This window comes from Mauremys mutica, chromosome 13 (assembly GCF_020497125.1).
Source record: "Mauremys mutica isolate MM-2020 ecotype Southern chromosome 13, ASM2049712v1, whole genome shotgun sequence".
NCBI lineage: Eukaryota > Metazoa > Chordata > Testudines > Geoemydidae > Mauremys > Mauremys mutica.
The window spans coordinates 36601341-36621381 of NC_059084.1; the positions used below are offsets into that span (position 1 = coordinate 36601341).

Here is a 20041-nt window from a genome sequence, read left to right on the forward strand (position 1 = left end):
TAGAGAGCCAAAGAGCCTCATCCGCCTGATCTACCATTGAGGACTTGGGGTGCCTGGGGGAGAGGGGCGGAGGAGTTGGACTGTCCTTTTTCTGGGACCTCCCCTCAGACCTGTTTTCCTTGGGTCACCCTACCAGGAGCATTTAGCTCCCAACAACATAGATCTGAGGATCATTGGAACACGCAAGTCCCTTCACCACAGTACGGGTGATGGTCCCTGAAGAGGCAGTAACATCACCAAGGTCACTGCCCTTTCTCTGCTGGTGGCTGTTACACTGTAGGGTCTCTGCTGCTGGGATTGTCCCTGGTGCTTTGTTTGTCCAGCACCGAGCACGTGGGACCCAGTAATAACAGGCGATGCTGGGACTCTAGCACAGCAATGAAATCTCTCCCCCCTGCAGACACGAAGCCACCTGCAATACCCTGTTAATCTCCTAGGAATTGGTTATTGGTGCTCTGAGAACACCTAGAGGCTGAAAATGAGATCAGGGCCCCCCGTTGTGTCAGGTGCTGCCAGACCTCGACCAAGATCAGGGCCCCTGTTGTGCCAGGCTCTGCCCAGACGCTGACTGAGATCAGGGCCCCGTTGTGCCAGGCACTGCACAGACCCCGACCAAGATCAGAGCCTCTGTTATGGCAGGCACTGGACAGGAGTCCTGACTCTCCCACCACAAGACGTTGCCCTGGGTCAACCGGTCTCCCACGGTACAATATGCTCTCCCACAGTATTCTTGCCAGCAAGTTAAGAAAGTATGGATTGGATGAATGGACTATAAGGTGGATAGAAAGCTGGCTAGATTGTCGGGCTCAACAGGTAGTGATCAATGGCTCAATGTCTACTTTTTTAACTTGGAAACCAGTATCAAGCAGAGTGCCCCAGTGGTCGGTCCTGGGGCTGGTTTTGTTCAACATCTTTATTAATGATCTGGATGATGGGATGGATTGCACCCTCAGCACATTCGCCGATTACACTAAGCTGTGGGGGAGAGGTAGATAAGCTGGAGGGAAGGGATAGGGTCCAGAGAAACTGGAGGGTCTAGACAAATTGGAGCATTTGGCCAAAATAAATCTGATGAGGTTCAACAAGGACAAGTGCAGAGTCCTGCACTTAGGATGGAAGAATCCCATGCACAGGCTGGGGACCGACTGGTTAAGCAGCACATCTGCAGAAAAGGACCTGGGGATTACAGTGGATGAGAAGCTGTATATGAGTCAGCAGTGTGCCCTTGTTGCCAAGAAGACTAACGGCCTATTGGGCTGTATTAGTAGCAGGATTGCCAGCAGATCGAGGGAAGTGATTATTCCCCTCTATTCGGCACTGGTGAGGCCACATCTGGAGTATTGCATCCAGTTTTCGGCCCCCCACTACAGAAAGGATGTGGACAAATTGGAGAGAGTCCAGCAAAGGGCAACAAAAGTGATCAGGGGTCTGGGGCACATGACTTATGAGGAGAGGCTGAGGGAATTGGGTTTATTTAGTCTGCCGAAGAGAAGAGTGGGGGGGGATTTAATAGCAGCCTTCAACTACCTGAAGGGGAGTTCCAAAGAGGATGGAGCTCGGCTGTTCTCAGTGGTGGCAGATGACAGAACAAGGAGCACTGGTCTCAAGTTGCAGTGGGAGTGGTCTAGGTTGGATATTAGGAAACGCTATTTCACTAGGAGGGTGGTGAAGCACTGGAATGGGTTCCCTAGGGAGGTGGTGGAATCTCCATCCATAGAGGTTTTTAAGGCCCAGCTTGACAAAGCCCTGGCTGGGATGATTTAGTTGGGGTTGGTCCTGCTTTGAGCAAGGGGTTGGACTAGATGACCTCCTGAGGTCTCTTCCAACCCTAATTATCTATGATTCTATGAACCAAGCTAGTGGCATCTTCCCTTTTCCCAAAGATGTCAGAGCAGGATGCTTGTGCCCCAGCCATGCCAGGGGGTGAATGAGAACAGCAGAGAGATCAAACCCAGCGGCCGATGAGGAAATAGCTCCCGGCTCCGCAGAGAGACACAAACCAGCTGGAGTCTTTTTGTTCCGTATTTGTGCGGCGCTGAGCACAATGGGCCACTTGTCTAGCCCTGGGCATCCTAGCCCTGCTCCCACCCCAAACACACGCAACACCAGATTGAAACAGCAGTAAAACCTTTTATTGCAGCCAAAGCAGGAGATTTCCCTCTGAACCAAACCCCAGTAGGAATATTGAGGAGAAGGAGGAGGGTAAACCTCAGTACTGACATAAAACGTGTTATCAATTTTTTTTTATCATGTTACCTCATTACAAACTTGCCTGTGTCTCCACTGAACAAAAGAGACACAATTATTTTTATGCAGGATGTTTGGAGAATGTAATAACTGACATGCCTATATTTTTAATTGCTCATGTGAATTAAAGAAATTCAAGGAGGATTTTACTTTCTGCCTGTTACATTCATGGCATACACAGAGTGAAGTTAGATAAAAACATACTATACTCTTGCTAGAAAGAAGCAATTGTATTTCTTATAATCCAGAACTTTAACCCACAAGAATCCAAAAAACAGAGAGAGAGAAAACAGGCTGCTCCCTAAGGCACAATTCACCCAACTTACTCCAGGCAGGCTCTCTGCAGACTGATGGTGCTGAAGACCCAGATCGAATGCTCCCCTCCAGAGCCCCCTAGCCTGTCAGCAGGATCGGGGAACCCCTTGCACTTGAAGTGATAGTTTTCTAAGGAAAACTGCATGTCTCTGATGGCCATAAAACCATCTTTATGACACTCAAGTGTGTTTACACAGGCTCTAAAACATAATTTACATAACTTGCATCTTCCGTTATCTCTCTAGACTCTCTTCCTTTGTGCTATGTTTTGAAAAGGTAAATAAGCATTGTTTATTATGAGCAATAATTAATTGAAGTGTTTAGTTGCAAGTCGTAAATACACTGGGAATGGCAGGTGTTAAAGCCAGTAGGGTCAAAAGACAAACAAACCACTTGGATCTTATCTAAGACCAGGACAGCAGTCTAGTAGAGGGAAGAGATTATCTGGAGAACAAAGCAAGGAGGATGTTTGTGGTTTAAAGAGAGTCCTGACTTGAAAGGAATGTCTAAGTGCTCTGTATTCAGGATCAAAGAGCCTGACACTGAAGATCCTTATTGGAAGCCATAATAAGTGGGAATTTCTCCCTTCTCTCTATAGCAATAAACCTCCATTTAAACCCTGACCAATGTCTTACTGAAAGTAAAACCTTCTATAAGCTCTCTCAAAGGCTGTATCCCTGCAATTTGAAGAAAGACGCTGCTGCTTGGACAATGTTTTGCAGAGCATATGGGTGATTTCTGCCTAACTCCTGTTTCCTCCCAATGGTGCAAGCTTTGATTGCTACATATATGCCTGAAGATGGCTCTAGCTTCTTGGGAGATGCCTGTTTGCAAATACTTTACCTAAGTGCAAAGCTTCTGATATCAGGGCTATGGAAATGGTGAGATGCTTTATGTGCCATGGAACCCAATGACCTTACTGGCCTGTGGTCTAATCAAGAAGCCATTGGAGTGCAGATTATTTATCGTATTTGGGAAATCCACACTTAAAACAGTACAGCGTCTGGGCAAAGTTAATCAACTGGCAGGGTTACGGTTACGGTTAGGGTTAGGGTTAGATACAGTGATGAGCTGCCAAAATCTTAGGTTCCCTACTGGGTCTTCGGCGGCATGGCTCTGGCGGCTGAAGGACCCACCACCGAAGACCCGGTAGGGAACCGCCCAGTGAGTACACCCCCCACCCACGTCCTGCCCCCCCTCAGAAACCACAACCCATAACCCCCCCTGCCCTGCTCCTTGTCCCCTGACCACTCCTTCCCAAGACCCCCAACCCTAACTCCCCCCCAGGACCCCACCCCCTGCCAAACTTGCCCCGCTCCCTGTCCCCTGACTGCCCCGACTCCATCCACCACCATCCCAACAGACCCCAGGATCTCCCACGCGGCGCCTACCCAACCCCCCTTCCCCATCCCCTGTCTGCCCCCCCAGAACCTCTGCCCGATCCAACCCCTCCTCCCCCGCCCCAGTCCCGGACCTGGCCCTGGCCTCTTACCCCTGCCGGGGTCAGGGCCAGTGTCGGAGCCGCGCCGTGCGGCCGGAGTTGGGGCCGGGCAGTGGCTGGAGCAGGGCCAGGTGGCGCCTGGAGTCCTCATCGCGCCCCACCCTGCCCCAGCTCACCTGCAGGAAGCTTCCCCCTGGCTTCTCCTCCCACCACGCCGCCCGGCCGGACCCGGGCAGGAGCCGTGCCGCCCGACCCCAGAGTCTCACTACGACCTCACCGAGCAGCGCGGCGCGCTGCCTGGAGCCCTCCTCCCGCTGGCACCCCCGGCCCCAGCTCACCTGGTGGAAGCGCTGCTTGCTTCTCAGCCCTCCCAGCTTCCCACGCAAACAGCTGATTTGGGGGAAGCTGGGGAGGGGGAGGAGAAGCCGGAGGAGCTTCAGCAGAGGAGGCGGAGTGAGGTGAGCTGGGGCTGGGGGGAAGGGTAGGGAGCTGCTAGAGCTTTAGTTAAATTTAAAAGCCCTTTTGGAACTAGTTGTCCCTCCAGGAACAACCGGTTCTAAAGGGGGCTTCTAAATTTAACAACCGGTTCGCGCGATCCGGTGCGAATCGGCTGCAGCTCACCACTGGTTAGATACGCCTCAAGTATTGGACGGGCAACCCGTTGCGGCAGACCAGGCGGATACGGGCCGTGGTGGAGCTGCCCCGGTAGAGGCACAGGCCCTTGGGCTGGCGGGTGCAGACAGTCAGCTGGAAGGTGCCCAGGCTGTCGCGGGTGTCTTGCCCATGGCTTGTCCCCGAGCTGCAGACGGCTCTGAGCTGGGCTTTGCTGGCGTGGACGAAGGTGTTCTTGCCCTGGCAGCGGATGCTCCGCCTCCCCATCATGGTGGTGCAGTACTGCTGGTCGTTCTCAGCCCATGACTTGGGGACGTCGAGATGCCGCTTCAGGAATTTATCGTACTGGGCGTCGGCTGTTGAGAGTGCCAGGCAGGAGGCTGCCAGGCAGAGCAGGGGCAGAAGAGCTGGGCGTGGTGCCTTCATGGCCATGGCAGGGCCGACCCTGGGTTTGTCTGCAGCGGGGAGAACAGGGCCTGCGGAGCGGAGACACCAAGGGGAGCTGCTTCTAGTGTGGAGCATCCTGTCACCAAATCCCCTCCCCGATCCCAAAGCTCCGCCCCCTCCTAGAGTCCTCCCAGTCTGCCTCCTCCCATTATCCCCCCCACTCTGCCCCCACAGGTCTGCCCCCTCCCATGGTCCCTCCCACTCTGTCCCCAAATCTTTGCCCCCTCACATTGTACCCCCACTCTGTCCCCTCCCCTTATCTCTCCACTCTGCCTCCAAACTTGCGCCCCCTCTCATGGTCCTCCCACTCTGCCCCCAAGTCCCCACCCCCTCTCATTATCCCTCCACTCTGCCTGCTCCCATGGCCCCCCCCACTCTGCCCCAAGAGCCCTGCCCCTCCCATCCCACCCCCAAAGAGCCCCTGCTCTAACCACTAGACTCCCCTCCCCTCCCAGAGCTGGGGAAAAAATTCATGAGTCCTGGTTCCCAGCCCCCTCCTCTAACCGCTAGACCCCACTTCCCTCCCCGAGCTGGGCTAGAGCCCAGGAGCAGAACTTGATGAATAATGAGTGTTGGGGCCATTACACACACCTCGATATGTGTCTTTGGTTGGGGGCAGTGGGAGAACACAATATTTTGAAACTTTAAATCAGGTGAAAACAAGTCATGTCAGGTGGAAACCAAACCTGCCGCTGCGCCCCAATGGGACAGGTTTCCCTTCCATGTCGGCACTTGGATTAAAACGGAGGAGGATGAGATTTCCTGAAGGGCTGGAGTCGGGCTCCCCTTTAACCTGTCGCCCAGTGTGCTGGGTTCAAGTCCCCCCTCTGCCTGCCGAGGAGCAGGAGTTGAATTGGGGCTGTGGGATGCTGCCCTGGGGTCTCTCTCCTGCTCAAGCTGGGTGGCCATTGCATTGTGAGGGGTATGGGATCAAAGTCTTGGGGGAGGGGATGTGACATGCATATTTCCTGGGAGGGGAGGGGCAAGTAGGGGGCAGAGGAATGGGGGGAGGGAAGGAGAGGGTGGGGGCTGCAGCAAGGGGAGAGGGATAAATGGGGAGGGGTAGTAGTGTTGGGAGAGATGTTGGGGGCTCATGGGTATTAAGGGAAGGGGGGGCGGGACACCAAAAAGGGGAACATTGGGAGGAGTTATAGGGAGACTGGGGGAGCATTGGGGAAGGAGATCCTGTCAGCCCCCCATTACCCTCCTGTATATGTGCCACCCTCTGTGGGGCCCCCGGCCCCTCCCACATGGGTGTGACCTCCCCCTTCCCTGTCCCCCTCATGTGAACCAGATTCTGGGGGGCTTGCTTATCTCAGAGCATCTGAGTCCTTTTCTCTACCCCAGTGTGTGAGCTAGGATCTGGGGGTCCCTGTCCCCCAGAGGTGTCTGAGCCCCATTCCCTGTCCTTTGTGTGTGTCAGGATCTAGGAGAGGGAACTGCACATTTATGGGCATCTGACCCCTCATCCTTGTCCCCTTCATGTGAGCCAGAATCTGGAGGGGGCTCATCTTCCTGGGGGTGTCCGAGCGCCACTCTACCCCTATGTGAACCAGGATCTGGGGCACACCTGCCCCTCTGCACAGGGAGTTTACAACAGGCATGCTTGGCGCACACACCACACACACGTTAACAGGGCATAGCGGGGCAGTGCTAAAAGTGGGCTGAGTTAAGGTTACACGGGCAGCCTTAAAGGTGCATTTCCTGCTTTCCAGACCTTTGAGTTTTGCTCAGCTCAAAGTTCTGCCAGGGGATGACCAACTGCCAAGCACCCTTCACTCGGTGCTGTGCCGTTTATCAGAGTAAAGTTCAAATCCCTGCTCCAATGGCTAATTATTGAGCCCAGTAAAACAACTGCAAGACGAGAGACCCAGAGAGAGACTCAAATTCAAATCCTTTCTGTTCATCAGGCAGATCTCCCACATCCCTGGTAAGTGACCGAACCTCAGGGCTAAAGGGCCGGTATTTTCTCCTCAACTATCCTATGTGTCTCATCTTCCTCTGCTGTTATCAGAATACCCAGCCTCAAAAAGAAAAATTCCCACCTGACGCAGAGCCTCTCGCATGGCCATTTCTGCCACGTTCTGATCTCTCAGGTTCAGCCGACACAGGAATTCGCAGCTCATTTCATGTCGACCAAAAGGGTGTTTGTTTGGAGAGCAAACGACTATCGGCTGAAAGGTTCTAGCCCAGCTCTGCCCAGGAGTTCTGGCTCACGGCCCCCACCTGCTCTGACCCACCAGCCCCAATGCGCCCCCAGAGCTAGGAAGACACCTAAGAACCTGACCCCAGCTGGGTCGCCACCTCACCTTGTCCTGGGGCTCGTCTGGGAGCTGGCTCCGGAAAGAGTCTGAGCCTCCTCCCACTCTGGGGCCCTTATATGGAGCCCGAGGGCAGGAGACACACAATGAGCAACTCCGCAAACACAGCTGGGGAGCAGAGACTCCCAGTCAATGGCCATAAAAAGTGGGCAGCAGGTTTGGTAAATATTTGCTGTCAAGTGTCAAAGTTCTGCCCATGATCTGCAGGTGCCCCTCAGTCCCTATCCATAGCACCCTCCTACCCCAGCTCTTCCCCCAACCCCAACGCTCTACCAGTGCCCCTCAGTCCCTACTCACAGCATCCTCCTGCGCCAGCTCTGCCCCCCAACCCCAAAGCCCTACCAGTGCCCCTCAGTCCCTATCCATAGCACCCTCCTACCCCAGCTCTGCCCCCAACCCCAACGCTCTACCAGTGCCCCTCAGTCCCTACTCACAGCATCCTCCTACGCCAGCTCTGCCCCCCAACCCCAACGCTCTACCAGTGCCCCTCAGTCCCTATCCATAGCACCCTCCTACCCCAGCTCTGCCCCCCAACCCCAACGCTCTACCAGTGCCCCTCAGTCCCTACTCACAGCATCCTCCTACGCCAGCTCTGCCCCCCAACCCCAACGCTCTACCAGTGCCCCTCAGTCCCTATCCATAGCACCCTCCTACCCCAGCTCTGCCCCCAACCCCAAAGCCCTACCAGTGCTCCTCAGTCCCTATCCATAGCACCCTCCTACCCCAGCTCTTCCCCCAACCCCAACGCTCTACCAGTGCCCCTCAGTCCCTACTCACAGCATCCTCCTGCGCCAGCTCTGCCCCCCAACCCCAAAGCCCTACCAGTGCCCCTCAGTCCCTATCCATAGCACCCTCCTACCCAGCTCTTCCCCCAACCCAAACGCTCTACCAGTGCCCCTCAGTCCCTACTCACAGCATCCTCCTGCGCCAGCTCTGCCCCCCAACCCCAAAGCCCTACCAGTGCCCCTCAGTCCCTATCCATAGCACCCTCCTACCCCAGCTCTTCCCCCAACCCCAACGCTCTACCAGTGCCCCTCAGTCCCTACTCACAGCATCCTCCTACGCCAGCTCTGCCCCCCAACCCCAACGCTCTACCAGTGCCCCTCAGTCCCTATCCATAGCACCCTCCTACCCCAGCTCTGCCCCCCAACCCCAAAGCCCTACCAGTGCTCCTCAGTCCCTATCCATAGCACCCTCCTACCCCAGCTCTTCCCCCAACCCCAACGCTCTACCAGTGCCCCTCAGTCCCTATCCATTGCACCCTCCTACCCCTGATCTTCCCCCAACCCCAACGCTCTACCAGTGCCCCTCAGTCCCTATCTATAGCACCCTCCTACCCCAGCTCTTCCCCCAACCCCAACGCTCTACCAGTGCCCCTCAGTCCCTACTCACAGCATCCTCCTACGCCAGCTCTGCCCCCCAACCCCAACGCTCTACCAGTGCCCCTCAGTCCCTATCCATAGCACCCTCCTACCCCAGCTCTGCCCCCCAACCCCAAAGCCCTACCAGTGCTCCTCAGTCCCTATACATAGCACCCTCCTACCCCAGCTCTGCCCCCAACCCCAACGCTCTACCAGTGCCCCTCAGTCCCTATTCACAGCATCCTCCTGCGCCAGCTCTGCCCCCCCAACCCCAAAGCCCTACCAGTGCCCCTCAGTCCCTATCCATAGCACCCTCCTACCCCAGCTCTGCCCCCAACCCCAACGCTCTACCAGTGCCCCTCAGTCCCTACTCACAGCATCCTCCTACGCCAGCTCTGCCCCCCAACACAGCTTTACCAACATCCATTAGTCCTGACCCCCTCCCATTCCTCTACCCCCCCCATTCAACCCCGCAGCCACAACACCCATCTCTAACACGCCAGTGACACCCATCACCATGGTCTCTGGCCTCCATGTTCTGTCCCCATCCCCTTCTCTGCCAGTGGCTGTTAACACTGTAGGGTCTCTGCTGCCGGGATTGTCCCTGGTGCTGTGTCCAGCACCAAGCACATGGGACCCAGTCATGAAAGGCGACGCTGAGACTCTAGCACAGCAATGAACTCTCTCCCCCCTGGGGGCATGGAGCCACCTGCGATACCCTGTTAATCTCCTAGGAATTGGTTATTGGTGCTCTGGGAACACCTAAGGGCTGCAACAGAGATCAGGGCCCCCCGTTGTACAGGGCACTGCACAGTCACAGAGTAAGAGACATCCCCTGCCCTGAAGAGCTTCCAGTGCACAGAGTGAAAGGTTGGGAGGGGAAACTAAGGCATGGGCAACAAAGCATCAGGGCCCAGATCACACAACAGGCCAGAACTGGGAACAGAACCCACGTGTCCTGGATCCCAGCCCCATTCCCTCCCCTCTAGCCCACACTGCCTGGCTTTGCAAATTATGGGCCTTATCCCAGACCCATTGCAACCAACTGGAGTCTTTCCCTGGCTGCGGATCAGGCCCTACATTGGGAAAGAGACTGTTACTTCAACCCCATTGTGCAGAATGGGAAACTGAGGCACAGAGAAGAGACGTGTCTTGCCCCACGTGCAGAGTCAGGAATTGAACCTAGGAGTCCTGACTCTTGCAGCACAAGACACTGCCCCAGGACAACTAAGTTAGTCCCAGAGGAGCTCAGAGCAGGGTGCTCCCACCCCACCCATGGCAGGGGGTGAACGAGAACAGCAAAGAGCTCAAACCTGGCAGCCAATGGGGAACTAGCACCCGGATCTGCTGAGACACACAAACCAGCCGGTGTCGTTTTGTTCTGTGTTTGTGCAGCGCTGATCACCATGGTCCCTTGTCCAGCCGTGGGCGGCTTACCTGTTCCTGCTGTTCAAACAGTGTCTATTTATCTGTCTCTCCCCGATCCCACGCGTACCTGCCAGCCAGTGGTTTATCTACCTGGCCTAGCATCCAGCCTTGGAGCAGTGCCAATTCACTCCAGCTGGGGACCTGTTCCAAAACCTCCCTGAATATTAGCAGCCTTATCTTCCTCCCCTTGCGCCAGCAGCTGAGTTATTCCAGATTCACAGCACCAGGCAGGCATGGAGAACCAGATCCTAGCTCCGTCCATCTCTCTGTGGCAGGGTTTGCCATGCTCCAGTCAGTGCCGTCTCTGTGAACGCGCCAGGTTCAAGCGAGGTTATACATTCCACAGCTCAGCTGTCCCTCCACTGCTGCTCCCTCTGCGTCTGCAGCTACGGTGCTATTTACACTGGTGCCAGCATGCTGAGAACTCGCATAGTCTGTGCACATGAACAGGGAATTGCACCCTCGGCTTGGAGATCAGAGACCTAGTCAAGCCCGCTCCACAGAATGGACCCCACGCCTGCTACATTGTGCAGCCCTGTGACGGGGTGTGTATTTCCCACACTGGGGCTGCAGGGGTTAATTCCTCTCTTTGGGCTGAGGAGGCCACGCCCCCTCGACCCTGCTGGGCATGCTCCAGCTGGAGGCCAGGTATAAAAGGGAGCAGCCGAGTTCATTTGGGGCTGACCACCCCCAAGAGGGAGGAGGTGTGCTGCAGAGGCCCGCTGAAGGACTGCTGACACTCCATGACACAAAGGCCAGCTAGATGGCAGCGACCCATGACCCCCAGGCTTCAGATGCGACAGAGGGGGTAGAGACCATGGGAACTGTGAGACCACAAGCTGCAGAGAAGTGGATAGGAAGTAACCCCAGGAGGCTTTGCAGGGAGGCGGTTGGAAGCCTGGAGGCTAGCTCAGCGTGTTTTGGCTGGATCCCTGCTGAGCTGGTGGCAGGCAGCCCTGCCACTGATAGGACACTGGGTTGGGACCCAGTTGAGAGGAGAGAACCCAGGTACCCCCTATCCTGGCCACTGCCCACTCTGGGGTTACCGCCCACCCCACCAGCCCTGTTGACTATTGGCCACTGGGCCACACAGCCCTGATAGAGGGGGCAGGTAGATTGACTTTGGCTGTTAGGGCACATTACACCGAGACCCAAAGGGGTCGTGCAGACTTGCCTGCAGGCAACCCACGAATGTGCTGAACCAATGAAAGGATGTCCTCAGCGAATGGCCAATCCTGCCAAGCCTGGAAGAGGTGTTTTTTGTTGAGCTGCCAAACCACCAGGATTGCCCTGGAGTCAGGGGCGCCCGGGGGGGGTGGCAAGTGGGGCAATTTGCCCCAGGCCCCGCAGGGGCCCCCATGAGAATATAGTATTTTACAGTATTGCAACTTTTTTTTATAGAAGGGGCCCCCAAAATTGCTTTGCCCCAGGCCCCAGAATTCTCTGGGCAGCCCTGCCTGGAGTCTCCAGGAATTAAAGATTAATTTTTAATTAAAGATTATGGCATGTGATGGAACCTCAGGGAATATGTCTGACCAAAATTGTCAACCGTAGTTTTCCTCTTTTCATGATGTTATGTAAAGAGCAGCAGAATGGTGGTCTTCACCCCCAGAGCTCCCCCTGGTGGCCCAGTGCAGCATTGTTCCATCTCTGCCTCATTTGCTCTGGTGGGGTTTCAATAAGTCTAATGATCCTTATGTATATTGAACAGTGCCTAGTTTATTTAACCCGAAGGCATTTTGCAAACAGGCCTTTGCCCCAGCATCTCCAGCTGGAGAGTGAGGGGGCCGAGTTAACCTTAGTCCATTAACCTCACTTATGTCCAGGTGCTTTACTGGCCAGCCCCCAATGGCAAAGAATCCTCTTCTGAAGTCAGAGCTTCTTGCCCATAGCTGGTGAAGAGACCCTCCTGCCAGGGACAGACCTCATGGACCTTCCCTCTGCTCTGGTGCTGCTCTCCGGTGATGTCCTTCTGCGTGTGGCAGGAGCAGGTTCCCCTGGAACTTGGGGTGCATAGTGCCTCCCTTTCAAAGCAGCTCCCCCCTGGGAGCATCCTTCCTCAGTTTCCTTTCCTGGTGGTCCCCCACACCTGCTGCCACCTGAGGAGACTTCTCCTTCAAAGCCTTCTCAGCCCATTTCCCAGGGGCTCTGCCTCTCCCCAGGACCCTCTGGTCCCTTAGCCAGCTCCTGCTGGGAGTAGCTTTCTTTTCTCATGAGGCTCTTAAGGTGTCCATTTTCCTGGCTCCCAGCCCCCCTTGGTCTAATCCACTAGACCCCACTCCCCTCCTAGAGCCTGGAGAGGACCCAGGAGTCCTGGCCCCCAGCCTTCCCCCCTGCTCTAGCCACTAGACCCCACTTCCCTGCCAGAGCCGGGGGCTAGAACCCAGGAGTGTTTTGTTTGACTGGACCCAGCTCACTCCCTGCCGCAGGCCCTTGGCTCAGATGGGACATTCCATTATTCTATCTTATCCACCATCTCTCAAAGGGCTTGGCTGGAAGGTTTTTCAAGTCACCCCCTCTCTCCCACTTCCACTTTCCCAGCCTCAGCCCTTGGCCCCAGGGTTGTGAGAGCTTCCCCTGGGTGTGCCATGCAGAACATGGAGGGGCACAGGGGGCAGTGTAATGTCCCATGTAGACAAGCCCTTTGACACTTTGTGACTCAGTTTCCCATCTGGGAAATGTGGCTAATGGCCAGGAACCTCAGATGGATGGACGTGGGGGTATCGGGGGGGGGGGGGGGGCCAACAGAGCTGAAGCCCCTCCAACAACTCCCACTGCACCTCTCTCACCCCAGCCTTTCCACCCCACCTGCCCCGGCTTTGTTCCAACACTCACCCGCTCTGCTCTGACCCCCATGTCCACACAGCTGCTGTGACTCCCCAACCCCTGCTCCTCCAGCACCCCTTCCACTGTGCTCATTGCACCGTGTGTCCATCACATCCCCCTGTTGCTCTGACCCCCCCGAACACCCACTCTCCGCTCCTCTCAGCCACTCCATGCCCCGGGAAGAGGGGTGGGCCCTGGGGAACTGGGTGTGGGGCTGTCAGGAGCCCATGAAAGGGGCAGGAGAGGAGAGACACAGAGCCTCTGCCCCAGAACTGGGCTAGTGAAAGGGGAGGGGCACTACACACCTGTCTGCAGCCCGGAAGGCTGGGAAAGTCATGAAGGGGCTGGGGCACTGTAAGTGAGTGGAGCCGGGGCTCGACCCTCTCCGGGGGGATGAGGGGAGCCACGCCGGCTCACTACACTCCGGTTGGTCCGGGGAACTATCCCGGGAGTCCTTGCGGTGACTGCCCGCTCGGCGGGCAAGGGGCTCAGGTCCTCCGGCAGGGCTGAGCCGTAACAATCACTATGAGCCTGGCCCTACGTCAGGGCAGGGCAGCAAACACTGAGCCAGAGAGCGCAGGCCCTGGGGGCAGAGCTGAGCAACAGTTAAGGCCCAGCCCTGGATCAGGGCGGGGCAGCAAACACAGAGTCAGAAAGCTCAGGCCCTGGGGCAGGGCTGAGCAGCAGTAACAGTTACAGTTGGTGGCCTCCTCAGGCCAGGGAGAGGAGGAGTCTGCCACCCCGGAGTGGGGTGGCAGGGGGGGACGCAGGCCCACCCACTCCACTGCGTCCCAGCCCGGGGCCCTAGCAGCGGCTGAGGATCCGCTGGTCAGTCAGTGGGGATCCTAACCGCAACACACTGACATAGGTTCAGGCAGTGCTGTAGCCAGACTGGAGTCGCCTGCCCCCGGGCTACTTCCATACTCCGCCTCAGGGACTACCTGGGTCCTGACGTCGACCTCTGGAGGGTCCACGAGCATGGGCTCGTCGCGTCCGGGGCTGGGTGGTAGGTCCGGCAACTCCTCGGGATAGTCAGCCCAGGGTAGCTCCGGCGGCTCCTCCGGGTAGCAGCAGGCGCGGGGAAGCTCCGGCGGCCCCTCCGGGTAGCGGGCGCGGGGAAGCTCCGGCGGCCCCTCCGGGTAGCGGGCGCGGGGAAGCTCCGGCCAGTCTAGGCGGCTGCCCTGGGTCGCAGGGGCTTCCCAGTCTCGAGCTCCCTGAGGGACGTCTGCTCTCTTCGGCAGCTGGCCCCTGACTGAGCTCTGAGGGCCGGCTTTTATAGTTCCAGGTCACCGCCTGACCCTTTGAGGGGCGGGCTCAGAGATTTGTAGCTCCGCCCACTCTGGCCTCCGGCTGGGCTCTCCCTTCTCTGGGCTGGAGAGGAGCCACACCAGCTCATTACACACCCCCCTCAAGTCTGGCTCCCACTCATCGGGGTGCTGTGATGAAGGCAAACTGGGGGATGAACCGCCAATAGTACCCTACAAGCCCCAGGAACTGCCGGACGTGGCGTTTTGTGGTAGGCATTGGGCAGGCGGCCAGGGCTTGCACTTTCCCGACAAGGGGCTTCACTCGTCCTCCCCTGATGGCGTACCCCAGATACATGGTCTCCTGCCATCCAATGCGGCATTTGTTTGGGTTGGCCGTCAGTCCCGCCTGTCGCAGAGACCTCAGGACTGCTGCTACTCGTTCTAGGTGGTCTTCCCAGTTTGCTATAGACTATAGACCACAACATCGTCCAGATAAGCGGTGGCATAGTCTCAATGGGGCAGCAGTAGGTGATCCATCAGCCACTGGAACATCACGGGGGCCCCATGGAGGCCGAAAGGCATTCGCGTAATCTGGTAGAGCCCCATCGGAGTGGTGAATGCCGTCTTTTCCTTGGAGGTGTCGTCGAGTGGGATTTGCCAATACCCTTTACGGCGGTCGAGGGTGGTGATGAACTGAGCCTCCCCAAGGCGGTCCAGCAGCTCGTCCACATGGGGCATAGAGTAGGCATCGAACCAAGAGGTGGCATTCACCTGCCGGAAGTCTATACAAAACCGGCGGGTGCCATCTGGCTTGAGTACCAAGACCACAGGGCTACGCCATTCACTCTGAGACGGCTCAATGACTCCTAAGGCCAGCATGGCCTGCACCTCTTTCTCCACCAGTGGCCTGGTCGTTTCACGGATTACCTTCCCCGGCTCGGTCTGGATAGAGTGATAGACCAAGTTCGTGTATCCTGGTAGAGCCGTGAAGGTTCCCTGGAAATCCTGCAGGAGACATTTGGCCTGCTTGTGCTGCTCTTCCATTAGGGTGTCGCCGAGCAGGGGAGCAGCGAGGTCCTCTGTCTGAGACGCATGGGGACCCAGCTCCGCTCCGGCAGGTAAGGGTTAATCAGCAGGCCTTCCCAGTCTCGCCACGGTTTCAACAGATTTACATGGTATCGCTGGGTCTTCTTACGCCGGTCAGGTTGGTGGATCTCGTAAGTGACGGGTCCAACCTTCTGAGCTACCTCGTAGGGTCCCTGCCAACGGGCCAGTAGTTTTGACTTGCTCGAGGGCAGGAGGAGCAGAACCTGGTCCCTGGGTTCAAAGTCACACACCTGCACTTCCTGGTTATAAGTCTGCTCCTGCCTGTCCTGAGCAGCCTTTAAGTTCTCCCAAGCCAGGGCCCCAGCCTGGGCAAAGTAGTCCTGTAGTTGGAGGACATACTTCAGGAGTCCCTGGGTTGGAGAGTGGGACTGCTCCCAAGTTTCTCACATCAAGTCCAACAGGCCCCATGGACGGCATCCATACAACAGCTCAAATGGGGAAAACTTGGTTGAGGACTGGGGCACCTCCCAGACGGCTAGCAGCAGGGGAGGGAGCAACTGGTCCCACTGGCGTAGTTCCTCCGGGGGGAACTTCCGCAACATCTCTTTGAGGGTCCGGTTGAACCGTTCCACCAGTCCGTCTGTCTGCGGGTGGTAGATGGAGGTGCATAGTTGTTTTACCCCCAGGAGCTTGCAGACCTGCTGTAACAACTTGGAGGTGAAATTGGTGCCTTGGTTGGTTAGGATTTCTTGGGGCAGGCCCACCCGAGCAAAGACCTTCACCAGTTCCCCGGCGATGGTCCAGGCGGTGGTGCTCCGCAGTGGGATGGCCTCGGGGAAACGTGTGGTGTAGTCAAAGATGACCAGAACATACTGGAACCCGGCGTTGCTTTTTGGGAGAGGGCCCACCAGGTCCATGGCCACTCGTTCAAACGGTGTCTCGATTATAGGCATGGGGACCAGGGGTGCCTTGGGCACTCGCTGTGGAGCGGTGAACTGGCACTCTGGGCAGGAGCTACAATAGTTCCTTACCTCCTGGTGAACACTGGGCCAGAAGAACCGTGCCAAGATCCGAGCAAGGGTCTTCTCATGGCCCAGATGCCCCGCAACCGGGGCGTCATGTGCCAGCTTCATCATGGCTCGCTGGTGGCACCGCGGTACCAGCAGCTGTGTTTGGGGTTCCTTCGTGCGGGAGTCACGGTCGATCCGGTACAGCCAGTCACCAGCGAAGCTCAAAGTGGGGCCACTGGGTTGTGCACTGAGGGTCGATGACGGTCCCATCGACTGCCGCAAGTTGTTCATAGGCCCGGCTAAGGGTAGGATCAGCCCTCTGGTCCTGGCAAAAATCGGCATGAAGGAGGGATTCGACCGCGGGCTCCCGCCGGGGATTATCAGTTTCCTCGTCCTCCACTTCGGTCCCTGGGGTCCCATCCACTTCCTCCGGTAGGGCCTCCTGGCGTTCAGCTTCCAGCGTCGGTGTCGACCGGAGGACCTCCTCTAAGGCGGGCCAGTCCCACCCCAGGATCACCAGGTATGCCAGTCGAGGAGCTAAGCCAACCACGAGTCGTCGGGTGACGCCAGCTATTGTCAGCGGGACACAAGCATTAGGGTAGGGCCAGACGTCCCCATGGATGCATTGTAGGTGTATCGTTCCCAAGCGGGGGTCTGCCGGGGGTCCCAGGGCCTGGCGGATTAACGTCTGGCCACAGCCAGAGTCAATCAACGCCTGGGTTGCCTGGTCTCTGACGACCACCGGGACCATGAGCTTGGGGGCCTGTGGTAGCCGAGCCCGGGTGTCCCCTGCACAGACCTGCCCGAAGCTACAGTCCATTTCTGTGCAGTCCCGCTGCCGGTGTCCAGGCTGCCCACAACAGAAACAGGGCCTGACTTCTGGACAGCCACCCCTAGAGGGGGCTCCTCTTGGACTTCTGAGCGTGCTCCGATGGGCCCTCGAGGGCCCCGGCTGGAGGGTGCCGTTCCGGACCGAGGGGCCGGATCCGGGCGTCGGACCCAAGGCCCCAGTCAGGGCATCCCCCTTTCTGTCAGAGTTCGGGCAGTCAGGTCCAGGATTTGGAGGCCGAAAGGCGGGCCCCACGGGTGTTTCGGCCGCGAGAAAGTCCTCCATTAGTGAGATGGCCGCGGCCAATGTTGCCGGCCGGTGGCAGAGCACCCAGGCTCGTCCTCGGGCTGGCAGAGTGTACACAAACTGCTCTAGGACGACTTGTTTGGTGACCTCCTCTGCCGTCCTTGTTTCTGGCTGTAGCCATCGCCAGCACACCTCCTTCACGGCCTGGGCCACCAGCCGAGGTCGGGCGCCCGGGGGATATGTCAGGCTCCGGAACCACTGCCGAAAAGTCTCGGGGCTAACGTCCAGGGCATCCAAGATCGCGACCTTTACTCAGCCATAATCCCTGGCTTCTTCCGTTGCCAGCCCCCGGTATGCCGTCTGGGCAGTCCCAGTCAGGTACGGGGCCAGAAGGGTGGCCCAATGATCTCGGGCCCACCCAGCGACGAGGGCCACCCGTTCGAAGGTTACCAGGAATGCCTCGGGGTCATTGTCGGGGGGCCCATCTTGGTGAGTCGTACTGGGGCGGCAGAGCATGGCGCCCCAGCGCCATCCGCTGCCGGCGATTCTACGGGACGGGGTAACGCGGCCACCAGCTGTTGCAGCTGGGTTCCGAGCTGCTGCACAAGCTGCTGCTGCTGCTGGAGTTAGGCAGCATGCCGCTGCTCCTGCTGCTGCTGCTGGAGTTGGGCGGCATCCCGCTGCTGCTGCGGCTCGAGCTGGGCAGCTGCCTGCCGCTGCTGCTGTAGCTGAGCGGTCTGCTGCCGCTCCTGACTCTCCGCCAACAGCTGGCACAACCGCTTCATCTCCATGATCCTCTAGGGGAAGGGGGGGAGACGTCCCCCTCCGGCCCCTTCTCACGGGGTCAAGGGTTCAGGCGATCCCCACTTCTGGTACCACGTGTAAGCGAGTGGAGCCGGGACTCGACCCTCTCCGGGGGGATGAGGGGAGCCACACCGGCTCACTACACTCCAGTTGGTCCGAGGAACTATCCCGGGAGTCCTTGCGGTGACTGCCCGCCCGGCGGGCAAGGGCCTCAGGTCCTCTGGCAGGGCTGAGCCGTAACAATCGCTATGCATCTGGCCCTACGTCAGGGCGGGGCAGCAAACACTGAGCCAGAGAGTGTAGGCCCTGGGGACAGGGCTGAGCAACAGTAACAGTTAAGGCTCGGCTCTGGATCAGGGCGGGGCAGCAAACACAGAGTCAGAAAGCTCAGGCCCTGGGGCAGGGCTGAGCAGCAGTAACAGTTACAGTTAGTGGCCTCCTCAGGCCAGGGAGAGGGGGAGTCTGCCACCCCGGAGTAGGGTGGCAGGGGGGGACGCAGTCCCACCCACTCCACTGCGTCCCAGCCCAGGGCCCTAGCAGCGGCTGAGGATCCGCTGGTCAGTCAGTGGGGATCCTAACCGCAACACACTGACATAGGTTCAGGCAGTGCTGCAGCCAGACTGGAGTCGGCTGCCCCCGGGCTACTTCCATACTCCGCCTTGGGGACTACCTGGGTCCTGACGTTGACCTCTGGAGGGTCCACGAGCATGGACTCGTCGCGTCCGGGGCTGGCTGGTAGGTCCGGCAACTCCTCGGGATAGTCGGCCCAGGGTAGCTCCGGCGACACCAGGGTAGCAGCAGGCGCGGGGAAGCTCTGGCAGCTCCTCCGGGTAGCAGCAGGCGCGGGGAAGCTCCAGCGGCTCCCCCGGGTAGCGAGCGCGGGGGAGCTCAGGCCAGTCTAGGCAGCTGCTAGGCCTGGCTGCTGAGGATAGGGGCTGAGCAAGCCAGAGCCCCCGTCTCCTCCACAGATTTCCGGCTCGCTTGGCCCTCTCTGTTAAATGTTTACACCTTAGTTCCAGTCCGAATTTGTCTGCCTTCAACTTCCAGCCGTTGGATCTTGTTATACTTTTCTGGACTAGATTGACAAGGCCATTATCAAATATTTGTTCCCTATAGAGGGACTTAGAAACAAAAATATTGTGTCAATGACCTAGGCTGGATCTGTAGGGGGCACATACATTTTACCCCACTCCCTGCCCGCCAGAGCCAGCCAGTCCCCTTCTGCTGATACTATCTCAAAGACAAGGGGAAGCCCTAAAAGGGAATGGACTTGTAAATCATTTCCCAGCACATCCTAGTCATCCCACACATCCTTCTGCAGCTGGGGGGCTTGAAGCAGGAAGAAAGAGAAAGAGAGAAAAGTCTGATTTCTCTGCATCAAGTCTGGCACAACAGCCGACCCAGCCATTCTGCATTTTCAATCATGTGTTTTATTGCAGGAAGCAGCCCAGTAAGAGCATCCAGGGCTCCACCTAGCGCAATCTTTATCCCACATCACGTATCAACCCAGAAAATGCTGCACTGATGATGATGATGATGATGATGATGATGTATTAATTGTATCACAGTAGTGTCTCAGGGTCATGGTCATAGATCAGGCTCACATTATTATGTACGGGCCACTGGGGCAGCAGAGGGTGGGGGTGGGGAAGGGGCAGCTATACTGTATAATGGGCACAGGGGGAAGCAGAGGGTGGGGGTGGGGAAGGGGCGGCTATACTGTATAGTGGGCACTAGGGGGCAGCAGAGGGGGTGGGGAAGGGGCAGCTATACTGTATAATGGCTCTAGGGGGCAGCAGGGGGGGTTGGGAAGGGGCGGCTATACTGTATAATGGGCACTAGGGGGCAGCAGAGGGTGGG

At 57.6% G+C, this 20041-nt stretch overlaps 1 protein-coding gene across 1 annotated transcript; it reads right to left on the reverse strand.

Annotated features, from left to right (window-relative positions):
• Positions 1-4025: 4025 nt before the first annotated feature.
• Positions 4026-7394, reverse strand: LOC123348780 (ribonuclease-like). The gene is made up of 2 exons (XM_044986418.1): positions 7372-7394; positions 4026-5091 (listed from the first exon to the last, which is right to left on the reverse strand). Exon 2 carries the CDS (start codon positions 5045-5047, stop codon positions 4631-4633), a length of 417 nt encoding a protein of 138 aa, XP_044842353.1. The 5' UTR covers positions 5048-5091; positions 7372-7394; the 3' UTR covers positions 4026-4630.
• Between the last annotated feature and the right edge of the window lie 12647 nt (positions 7395-20041).